The sequence below is a fragment of the Papilio polytes genome, unplaced genomic scaffold (assembly GCF_000836215.1).
Source record: "Papilio polytes unplaced genomic scaffold, Ppol_1.0 DF822289.1, whole genome shotgun sequence".
Taxonomy (NCBI): Eukaryota; Metazoa; Arthropoda; class Insecta; order Lepidoptera; family Papilionidae; genus Papilio; species Papilio polytes.
Genome location: NW_013526915.1, coordinates 3497348 through 3509846, shown reverse-complemented (window position 1 = coordinate 3509846; position 12499 = coordinate 3497348). Strand labels below are relative to the sequence as shown.

Sequence of the window (12499 nt, the reverse complement as noted above, 5' to 3'; positions counted from 1 at the left end):
AATCGTACACACACCGATCGTACACCACGTCAAATACCATACCCCAATCTGGCATGCCCCGCTGCATTCTTCACATTGGTGGTAAAACAAATGAATAATGTTTTTCTATCTTATCTATTTTACACTATTAAATAAAATTACGTAATGTATAAATATAAAATATATAATATATATTTGCACAGGCAAAACCGAGTGTATTTACTATACAAACGTTAATAGCAAAGTTCAGTCCGCTACAAACTTGATCATTTTAAACACGTCAGTGTTGTGACAAAGTTTGTACGCTAATGGATTTCTAACTTCGTTATTTTAACTTGAATTATAACTTAAAACTTCCTAGTATTTAGTCACAGAGACATGAAATATGCTTTGTTTAGAGATTTTTTACATGCGACTCCTGACAATTAAAAAAAAAAACGATAAATGTGCAATATTCACTCACTATGTATTTTAATCTGAATCTTAGTAATGATTCGTATTTTTACATTATTTACTTATATGTTTCAAAAAACTGTGTTTTTTTATGTGTTTTGTATATAGTTATTATGATTTCATATTATCTTTTATAAGCTTGTAGCATTTGGATTAATTAAATTATGTATGGAAACATGAATATTTTATATGAAACATCAACAAAATATGACAATTAAATATTATGTAGATAAAACTATTACTGTTTCTATTCTTCTATTTATTTCATTAATTATCTTAACGTGTTTAAATCAGTGTAGCGCCTGTGGCAATAATCATATCATAGTATTTGGGGGCGCCACTGTCGCGATCTGTCTTGCTTAGGGTTAATTAATGAACCCGCTCGAGCCCAGCCTGTGTCACTCCTGACCTTACTGTCTCAGAATAACTAATTCACAAGTCTGTAGGGAATTGTTTAAATCAGACAATAGAAGCAATCTGATGTCTGAAAACTAAACATGTTATTCTGAAATATCCTAACATCGTTTCATAGGCTTTAAATACCTCAAAGATGTCATACAATTTGAATTTACTGTGAAAAGTCAGTAAATTGATATTTGAATTTTAAATCTTCGGTATATTGATTAAATCTTGATTTCCTTGTTTTGTTTTTTACTAGAATCAGTGACATCTATAAATGGACAGAAGATAGACCTGGTGTTATCTTCATTTTGGCGTAGATGGTTACGATTTGCATCGGTAATTATAATAAAAAGGCGGTAAACTTCGAACTTATTATAGAGATGAAAACAATTGCCATTAGCTTCAACAGGCGCGATCAGTAAATCGAAGTTAATTCAAAGCGATATAATCATATGCATTGAGATAGCGCCTGCCAAATTAATCACAGCAACACGGAACATCCATGATTAAAAAAATCTTTGTGCACTTATTTTAATTAAGTACTTCAAACATTTTGTTAAATAACAGATACTGAAGATAAAACAAAACTTTTAAATCAGTCGACATATTCACAGACATAAATATAGTAATTAATAACTTTAATTAAGATGATTCGTTTGCGAGTGAATTTATTTACTCTAAGATAATTCACTTGAAGATTCCACTCTAATGTAATATGAAAAGTTGGTAGAGTCAATTAAGGGGAAGACAGCGGCCGGAGCATTGCGGTATTTAATGTCTATTTGCTACATTTTGATTAATTCCTTTCTACAACAAAAGTGCTTTTAAAGACTAATTTAATTTCATTTATACTGTCAATTAAGTATTTTAAGACCAAAATAAGTTATTATTTTGGTCTAACACTAAGTTATTATTTGAGTAACCATTAACAGCCTTACAAATAAAAAGCAAATATGTATGTAAGGTTTTTGTACAAAATGAAGTAAAAAATTACTTAAAGACTGTAAAAAATTAATTACCATTTTACGCTATGCTATCGTAACTTTCTCAGTTTCTGAATTATTCATATTTCCTTATTACTAAATTAACTTCAGGTTTTTCCGTACAGATGTTGTAATCTATTGTCCTTTTTATGACGATGGAAACCATCTCCATCTTATGTACGGTTATAAAGGTCTATGGGAAGTCAGATAAGTCACTCGGAAAGAAATTGTTATTCAAGATGGATTATTGCTTATTAATTGTAAGTATTTTTTATTATTGTACAATAAATTGAGTTTTGGAGAATATATTTAGAATCTGTAGTACTCAGTGTACACGTTGTTAAACGTTTGCCATACCATTTTATGTTTTCAACCAATTTATTGTTTAAAACATTGTACGAACAGAAGAAATCAATACGTTTTCATAAAACACATAAATTGGCAACGGTTTGTTTCTTTCTAAGCAGGTTATTGACCCCCGGAATCTTGTGTCAGCCAGAACTAATATTTGTCCAGCGACGAGTTATTAGCTGCCAGATAGAAATGGATTATACGATCAGATGCTGGATACGAACGGATACGCTGATTGCAACTTCCTTATACATATAGAAAGTAGCCAATCGTATTCTCATAGCTTGATAACAAAGTCAGGATAAAAACTAGCATTACCAATAAGTTCTAACAAACAAGTTTAACTTTTTTTATTGTTTTTTTTCAGTTGATAATGTGTCTCGCTCTACCGTTCCCACAGACAACATCAAAACCTATAACCATCTACACATCTGAACCTATTAAATTAGAACAAATTACTAAAAAAGAACCAGAACATAAGACTGAGTCTCCCATACACGCCTTCATCCAAGCCTTCATGACCGCGAAACCGGAAGAGAAGAAAAAACCGGAAACGCCCGCGCCGACTGTACTGCCTTACTACATGTTATACCCATACTACGGTTTGCTGGCAATGCGACCAGCGCCGGTAGAACCATCTCCTCCACCTTTCTTCTATAGATTTAGAATGCTTTATAATTTATTCGGTTAATATTTATAATGAATGTTGTTGTTCGATTTTTATTTATTTTTTAATACTTTAAGAAACTCTAAAGTGAACTGTAAAATGTAGAAACGTATAGTAAAACTTATTTAATGAATAAATCAAATCGTTACTTATTTAATTCACAAAAACATAAGTTAATGTAACTTTTGCGGTAATCAAATTAAAGAAAATGATCACAATTTTATTATAAAGTAATTATTTAATTACCCTTATCCATCACTTACCATTGGAGCAATTAGCAAACAATAAATCTAAAATTCTCTAAAGATTGAAAATCATTAGCTAACTCGTTAGCCCTGACAATGAAAGGGTCAACTATTCAATACCTTTCCTTCAAAGCTACATTCCCTTGTTTTAATTAATTCGCACGTGACTGAGGTACACATTCAAATAATGTACTCACACGTAATAGAATGTCTTTATTGAAATTCTAAATCCATTCATTAATAGACGAAAAGGACATCAATTTCTATTTTCTTAGTCAATGTCAAAAATATATATGACTAGCTGTTCCCGTGCGGCTTTATCCGCATGAAATTATGAAAATTTTATTTTATTGTTTACATTTGTCAAATTGCAAATGTCAAAATGACATTACTTTACAAACCTATGTATCTTTCCCACATTAGGGTTTTTATCCAAAATATTTATCCTTTAAGTATGGCGTGAAAACATATAGCCTAAAGCGTGACGTAAGTGTAGGAATTTTTATTAAAAAAAAGATTTTTTCAAAAATATGTTGTAATTGCTGATATCTTTGGCAACAAAGAAGTGTGTGTTTACACTTTATTATAATAGTATAGATGCGTTTATTATACAAACATTAAAAGTGTCAGAATATAACAAGTGGTCCGAACACAAAACATATTTGTCCAGCTCTATTGTAAGGGGGTCATTGACCCTGGTTCGGCGATAAGCCTTAACGATCTCACTAGAAACGATCAGTATAGGCTGAAAGGCTTTTGTTGATTTCTGATAAACAAGAAAATTTATAAGACATTTTCAACGAATTTTCTCTAAACTCTATCGGTTATTTTGAATATTTTATATGTAAATTTCAATATTAAAGTTTCTACGAATATTAAAGACTGAAAAAAAAATTGTAATTATATAGAAAAAAGATCTGATTGTTTGCATTGTAAAGGTTTCGAAACTACTGCTAACTTCGAAACAAAGGCTATATAAACAACGGGAAGGATATGGATATGACAGAAAAAATAGAGGAAAAATAGATAAAATAGAAGACGTTTTTTCTTTGCCAAGGCTAAGCTGTGATGAAATTATAAAAATACGATTGTGAAATAATTCTACGTAAATTTATACAGTTATTATGGTAAACTAATCGAGTAAAAACATTGAATAAGATAAATGGTACAAAGTTTAAGTACAAAATGATATTTTATTGAAATATATCATCATACCTAGTAGAGGGCAACTCTCGATGTGTCGTAAAAGGGTTGTTAACTCATCAAATTTGCATTCGTTTACTGTGGTTTATATTTCTCACTTATTTAGGTCACTTTATGTCAATAACTTTGTTTGAAATATGTCAGTTTATTAGAACAAAATACTGTTAAGATCGCATTAAAGATAATTTCACATCGGTATTTAGTCCTCATAAATAATTAAATTATAAAATAGTAGGTGAAAATTCTCTCAGTACTACAGCAGGTTAGAAACCAAGATCAAGGTGTTCTCTCGCGCGGTCGAATAGCAAAAATACTCGGTCTAGGTCACAACTGTACAAAAAGGTCTGCCTTTTCTAGGCTACGCTTCGCAATACAGATAAATACATAATTACTTACTATAATTAATACAAGAAAAAAACAATATAGATAGAGAAACATTTAGCTCTTTATTATTTTTAATGGAATATGTTCGCAGGAATAAAAGATTACTGTGGGTACAAATATTACAGCCAACCTTTGCCGTAAATTTAATCAAAACAACAATAGGAAATCACTTACATTAACAACAAATTAAATACAAAAGAACTTACAATTTTATCTTATCTCTTCAATATCTTGGAAAATATAAAAGTAATATCGTAATCAAATCTACTGGCGGAGGACATCTGCCTTACATCTTTACGAAATGAAAGAAAGCTTTTATGTTCAAGGTCAAGGGAAGTTAATTTAGACAATATTCTGTACCATTGTAAAGTAACTAGCTGTTCCCGTGCGACTTCATCCGCATGAAATTATAAAAATTTTATTTTATTGTTTATATTTGTCAAATTCTCAATTGCATATGTCAAAATACCAATTACCTTACTATGGCAATCTTGCTTTCTTAGTGTTGGCAGCAACTTATGGTCTCTGTCACACATTAGGACTTTTATCCAATTCATTTATCAACTAAGTTTAATAACGTATAAGTGTAGGGATTTAATTAAAAAAAGAATTATTTAAAAATATTCCGTAATTGCTGACATCTTAGGTAACAGAGAAGTGTGTATTCACGCTTTATTATAATAGTAGCGATAACTACAGTAGTTAAATAATATTCTTATACAATATCATCTTAAACGTCTCGTCGATAGTAATTGACAATGACCTTTTTCTTTACATTTACTATGGACCTCACTGCATGTCACAAGGTCTGCACGGCGCCGACATCCTGCGAGGTCCATTATAAAGTGTGTATGAACATGTTATAATGGACCTCGGTATAGCCCTACCTTTGCGTAACATTAATGTACTCAGCCTGGGACCTCAAAGATACCCCGCTTAGGGATCCTTTGTAGCAAAAACGCTTTTTTCTCACTTGTAAATATGACATTTATTCTTTTTTGTAAATTGTGAAATTACTCAATCTAATCAGGAAATTTTCTCTAATAAAAGCATGTTAGCTACAAATTGTCATAGATAAAATTCTCCACATTTATTTTTATTCAATTCGAAATATTACTACATTTTGTTGATTTATTAATATTTCAGCTTAGTCAAATGGCGAGATTCGAACACACGACCACGTGATCGTATCCATACCCCTAACCATTAGGCTATTGGTGCTACTCTATGTATAGGATTTAAAATGACAAGCATTTGTTAAGCTTTTTACACAACGTAGTGTATATGTAAAAAGGAAAAAAAATATACGGAACCCAGTTGTATTTCTGCACGGATATAATTTAATTAAATGTAACCGTTTTGTAAAGTAGACAATAACAATTACATTATCAGTTATCTGGCTACAATCTGCAGTCAGCCCGCCTTCCGATTACTTCACAACATTAATATCAATGTCACTTCCTCGCTGCGGCAATGTGTTGAGTAAATAATGCTTTTTATTTTAAAGAAATGTACTAAAAATCGTTTAAGTCTAAAATGATATATGTACTAGTATAATAGAATATTATAGGATATCGTGTTCCATTCAAACATAAGCTAAACTTGCGTTAAAACAAAATAATGGTATGCTTTTACGTACTTTACTTTGGTACATTTTATTAAGACTTAGTAAGCTATAATAGAACAATGCACAAATACTTCCGACGGATTTCCACGATTCGTACTTCCGGTTGTTGCCATATACAAAACATTGCGGAAATAATACCGGTAGATTTACCTACTGTAATAAAAATTGTTTTAAACCAATTAGATTACAGCCTATAGAAAACATGTAGGACAAAAAGAAATAGCAAAATCACGTCACATCCCCGTTTTTTAATGGTATTATTTAGTTGTATCTTTTTTTTTTAATGTTCTTTCTAAGACACATAATGCGTACTTTCAATTCTGTCTCAAAATTGTCTGTTTACCTAACAAAATTCTTCAATTATCTTAAATCTAAAATAGGAATTTTAGCATAAGTTTCGTCATTTAACAACGTTATAATAAAGATGTAAGTTAAAATTTCTTTTAATCCTATTACTAGAAGAAACTGTGCACAATTTCGCAGTACACAAGGGATTGTGTTACATGTGTCTGCGCTCAAGTTGCATGTTACCAAACATCCGCGTGTGTGCAGCCTTAGACCACACTCGGACCTATAAAAGGGCTACATCTAGACGATGATTGTACAGTCTCAAGACATTCTTACAAACAACCACACAATTAAACAAACAAGATGTTCAAGCTGGTAAGTGATTTTTAATTTAAATTTAAATGTACCAAAAGCTCATATACAAATTGAACTATGCAGTTACATCAATATCCTAGTAACCAGCTTACTTCAATAATTTAGGTTTACTAGAAAAATACATGAGATCCTGCCTATACCAATTTAGTTTTATAACAAACTCTTGTTTTTATTTCCTTTTCAAATAGATAGTTTAGATATGTTCTTTTGACTTGAAAAATAATATAACTAGTTACTAATACTTCCGGTCATGTAAGGTAAAGAACATTAGTAATTTGTCACATTTAAAATTTCCATTTTTTGAAGATTTTTCTTTGTCACTTTTGGTTCTACTTACTTCGGTATTACTTGTATCTGTCGTCTATTCAATAAGATGCACTATAGATTAAAAAAAAAGTTTGCTAAGCGCAATTACAAATATGTCGACGACAAAGGTCAATAAGCTACACTTTTAATTCCCACAGTATGATTGAATACGAGCTAACAGCAAAAAGTGCAAGGCGAAGAGCCATCTGCTCGTCATTTACATAATTCCTTATTTATTGATTGAGTCATTAACATCCATGTTAGTATTAAGTGCTTAGTACATATGACTATATTAAACTTTTTTTATGGTATTTGACAACCTTTTTATTTTCAGACAATCCTGCTCGCTTTCATCGCTTACACCCAAGCTGGTATCATCGCGCCGGTCGTGCACCCAGTCGTGACCCACCCCGTGGTGCACTCGGTCCACTCAGTGCACCCAGTCGTGCACCCAGTGGTGCACCATGCACCCATCGTCCACGCCCCGGTGGTTCACGCTGCGCCCATCGTACCCATCGTGAAGCACGCACCAATCATAGCCGTACATCATTAATCTTACAGAGATGCATTTAAATAAATATTTATATTTATAACATAAAGTCGTTTTAATTCAAGACAACGAACTAGACGAGAAAAACTCCTAATATTTTATCACTTTAATTATCCAGAGTTAAATATTTAATTTCTTTATCGCCTCTAAAATAAGCCATAAATTTAATAATTCATAGACAAGGTAGCGCTGGAAAAGTGTTTCTGTTTACAAAATTATAGATATTTAAATTAAACCCAAGGTTTCGAGTACTTATTAATAGCTCATAACTCCCTAGTCCTTGATCCTATACGTGGGGACTTGTTTGACATTGAACTAAACGCAGCTCTCAAATATTTGCAACATTAACGTAAACGATCACTTCCGTCCTCGGCGCTCGCAGGATTAACGGAAACCGAACATAAACAAGGGTCCTGCCATACCATAGTATTAAAATAAAGCGTATCTTCAAGGATAATTACCAAGGGGTGGGCAGTAATAGGTGCCGGGAGTGCAGCCTATCGTCGTAATGGGCTTTTTGTTACAACTCTCCCGCTTTCCGGATCGGATCGTCCTTGATAGTTAAGAACTTCGCTCCTTGTCAAACTTAACCGACCGACGTTTGAAGACGCCGTTTCCACGCTCCTTCACTTACCCTTAAGGGTCCGTTTAACGTCTTCGGTGACGTCAGATGTCATTCTCATCTGTATTTTGTAAAGTTAAAATTTAGCTTTTAGACTTTGACGTTTTGTTTATTTAAAAGTTTAACTAGGTACTACGGAATCTTTTATTTTTTAATAAGACATCAGAAGGAAAAAAATATAATTGCTTGCAATGAATCAAACCTATTTATTGCTTTTATTTAAAGTAAAAATAAAGAAAACACATCTTTCTAGTCATCTAATTTTCTTCCATACGTGACCTAGACAAGACAAAAAATGCTTACGTGAGACAAACATGATTTGTTTCATATCCAAGTTACGTCAAAACAAGGTAAAAAATATGACGTGCAAGCATAATAAATTTGTCTGTTTTGCACAAAACAGTATTATAATGTTATTGAAGGTTTCTACTTGTTATTGTTCCAACGACGGCTGTAAGTTTTCGAGTCGGCAAGTTGCGGTGACGTATTAATCAACATGCTTCCAACTTGTTACGGTAATCATCCCTTGGGGGTGACATTCAGGGGTATGTTACGCATGGACCTTGAATTAGCTTGTTGGTAAACTTTATAGTTAATCTTTCTGATATGATAAACGCGAAAGTTTGGATAGATGTATGAATAATGACATTAGTAAGAATTATAGAGACATCGGAAATATTTTTTGCTAATAATGACTTTTAATTACACCTAAAACTCACTTGAAGTTACTGATAGAAATTTTTGTAATTTTATAACAATAACTTTCTATACAATTTACTCAATGTTTATTTCAAATATGACCTTGAATTAAAATCGGTACGATACGTGCCGAAATCCTAACGGTCCCACTTTATTCTACTTGTGACAAGTTTAAGAAGTGCTTGGATATCGAAGCTTAACTCTTAACTTACGCACAAAAAGTTTTTGTGACATTTTACTTCTATTTGACCCGAAAGTTATTTTCTTTCGATTTCTGTCTCAACTTCAAATTATTAAGCTCCTGACCTTGTAACACTGGCAGACAGACAAATATTTTTTTTTAAATGTTTTTTTTTAGGTTTCTAATTTAAGAAATTATACTTCTTTATTATTATTGAAGTTGCAATTTAAACAGTATTTTTTAAAAAAAAATGGTAAACAGGCAAGCGGCCATCAGTAATCGTAAAATAAATAATTGGTATAGACATATGTATTAAGTTAAGTTGAGGATACAGAAAAGGAAATGTTCCCCCTATCCTTTCTTAAAAAGTTAAAAACATCACAGACATGTCACATATGTTGGATGTTGATGAATAGGAAAGGTTCTTGCGGAGATTGAGGGCGCCCCGCGCAGTCAAGGCCGCGCTTTGTCTGCCTTGACTGATGGCACTCGCGTCTCCTACATACATCACGCTTTCCTATATTATACGGCTGCTTCGTAAATAGGAGCACGTGTATTACTTTATAGCTTGCACACGTTAATATTAAGAATAAAAAATAAATATTGTGTATAATAAAAATCTAATAGTGAATCCCATAAATTTACAAAATATTGACTACTATAAATTATTCGCGATATATAAATATTACATTAAATGGTTGATTGGTTTGCAATTTAGCTTCAGTAAAAAATAAAGCGAAATTAAATAGCAACATAAGTAGCATTTGCAAGTTGTTGCTCGTTTTAGAAAAGTAGGCGCTAAAACAAGGCCTAACGAAATTAGTCGATTAATGGCAGTTATAAAAACCCTTTTGTGAAACAAAAATTGTATGTTTTAACGTGTGTATGATACTTAGACGCATAAAAACTTCAATGTCGACTTAAAAGTGAATAAAATATAACGAGTGAAGATCTTCAAAGGTCAGGTATTGCGACTAAAGCATTTGCGTGTGAATATTTGTCGTTGAATAACAAATTTACTTTAAAATGTAAAAATATTCAAAAGGTCGACTTTATGATGGGGTTAAAAATACAAGTGAACATTTTTAGAGTTCTTCAAACATAATTTTAAATGTAAAACAAGAATTAAATTTGTAAAAAAAAATGTTAAGGCTCAGCGCTATTTTCTTATAATATCGAAATAACAAAAAAACGCTTAGAAAAAAAGTCAAAAAACTTACAAAGAATTAAAAACTGCATAACTAACTAACGTAACTATTCAAGTAAAAAGCATCCTAAAAACCATTTGGATTTATATTTCTGAGACGTAACTCATATAACATCGTAGCGTTATTTCGTAACATACTTTTGATATCAGGAAAAAACATAAAACATCTTCCCATAGCAAGAAGTCTTTATAAGTCGATCAATCAAAAGCACCAAACATTTTTTCCGGAATCTCGCTGATAAATTTTTGGCACGCGAGTCCTTGATTTGCGGCCACCGCGGCGCATAATGCCGCCGTTACCAATGGGCCCCATCACTAGTGGGTCAAGGCAAGGGACCAGGTATTCCGGCCTCAAGATCTTTTTCACATCATTTATAGTACATTCCAAATTAATTCGAGAGATCAATTTTAGGGATCAAATTCAACGACATGGGTTGTTAGCAAATTTTAAATCGAACACGTAAACCAAAGAACACTTTTAATACTCTTCTAACATACAATTGAACTATTATAACAACTTAATAAATGAGTAATAGAGCTTCAAAAAGTCATGAAACAAACCATAAGTTAGAAACTTGGATATTGATGACCTGTCAAACCAATACTGTACCAATACTCTACGCACAGCCTACGCTGTATACATAGAAAACAGTAGAGTTACGAAACTTGCTGTAGCATAATGCAGACCACACACGTTATGTTTGAAACATCCATTTTGAAATACACGCATAAACTACACCTAGCTTTATTACACATATCTGTAAAATATCACACTCGTTCGAGTAATGTTTATATTAAAACCGTCATGCAAAAACTACCGTGTCTGACCTGCATAATTGTCGATATCAAGCCGTATACAATAGCTTACGCAACGTGGTATCTGAGCAAGATAAATTTTGTCAATGGCCGAGACCTTGAGATACACATCTTAATTAATAGTCCCGCTGCCGCTCTATCAATTATATAGGATTATTCTACGGAGATAGCAACTGTTTGTAGAAAACAAAGCTCTGAAATCAATGCGAGTTAACTGTATTACAGTATTAGTTGAACTAGTGACTATGAATCTTGTTTTTCGATCATCAATCAGCTGGTACTTAGTCAATTGCGTAATTGCTTTCAGTTTTTCTAACGTGGCGATTCTTTTTCTAGAAGTAATTAGAAATTAGTATACTTAGGGAAATACAGGCTACTAATTCCTTCGCTAGACTATTTTAAAAGGGGAATATAATGCTAGATTTATATATCGTGAACTTACCTGTCAAGTGAGACGGCGACTAGGCTGTAGACGGAGGCGGCGACAGACAGACCCTGCACGTACGGCACTGTCTTACACATCAGCCAGCCCAGCACCCACGCTGCAACAAACAATACTTACTATAGTCAGTGCAAACAACCTAAGATCGATAGAATATGAGATAAATGGAATGAATTAAATGAATATTGGTGTGAGGAAATAATGTGGCAAACGAGTAAGCGACCAGTTGTATTCGCCGAAATAGCGAAGTAACCGCTGCTTATATCATGCGCGATATCAGATGCGATTTGTACCTTTACTAGACGCAGAGCAGGATGTAAAGAAAGACGATATTATTCCTTCCTATGCGTTCCATCCTACGTTAAATTCACTTTCCCGTCCCACCCTTTCTTTATAACAAAGAAGACTGAAATTAGGCCTCAAGCAAGCATCTGTCGAAATACGGAATTGCGACCACTTCACGCCTTTATTCTATGTGGTCATGGTATTGCGAAGGATGAGACGGCCAATTTGTGCAACAGCTGTTTACACAAGATTACTAGTAAGTATTTATAGCTATTTTAATTAATATTATTGTAACCAAATTAACGAGGCAAGTCAATGTTGGATCAATATAAGCTTGAAATCCAGTAAGTCTTGTAAAAGCATAGGTCGAAGTCGCAGCCCACCTGAGCAACAAGTGCTCGAATCAATATTTACACGGCGGCACCGGCTGCAGC

At 32.8% G+C, this 12499-nt stretch overlaps 3 protein-coding genes across 3 annotated transcripts in view; 2 read left to right on the top strand and 1 right to left on the bottom strand.

Moving 5' to 3' along the window:
* The window catches only part of LOC106106316 (neuropeptide FF receptor 2-like), a gene marked incomplete at its 5' end in the record, with an annotated part of 54303 nt that overhangs the window by 14247 nt on the left and 27557 nt on the right, over window positions 1-12499 (bottom strand). The window contains one exon of the mRNA XM_013286887.1: window positions 11781-11880. Coding sequence (XP_013142341.1) covers window positions 11781-11880 — 100 coding nt within the window. The remainder of the gene's footprint in view (window positions 1-11780; window positions 11881-12499) is intronic.
* LOC106106318 lies at window positions 1797-2992 on the top strand. The gene is made up of 2 exons (XM_013286889.1): window positions 1797-2077; window positions 2536-2992. The coding sequence occupies exons 1-2, from the start codon at window positions 1967-1969 to the stop codon at window positions 2857-2859; spliced, it is 435 nt and encodes a 144-aa protein (XP_013142343.1). The 5' UTR covers window positions 1797-1966; the 3' UTR covers window positions 2860-2992.
* On the top strand, window positions 6851-7858 carry LOC106106319. Its single transcript, XM_013286890.1, has 2 exons — window positions 6851-6957; window positions 7598-7858. The coding sequence occupies exons 1-2, from the start codon at window positions 6946-6948 to the stop codon at window positions 7814-7816; spliced, it is 231 nt and encodes a 76-aa protein (XP_013142344.1). The 5' UTR covers window positions 6851-6945; the 3' UTR covers window positions 7817-7858.

What these genes read in the sequence shown, in the direction of transcription:
- LOC106106318 (XM_013286889.1), top strand. Translation starts at nt 1,967, where the DNA reads ATGACGATGGAAACCATCTCCATCTTATGTACGGTTATAAAGGTCTAT. An exon ending in TGGATTATTGCTTATTAATT is followed by an intron (nt 2,078 to 2,535) that starts GTAAGTATTTTT and finishes GTTTTTTTTCAG; the next exon opens with TTGATAATGTGTCTCGCTCT.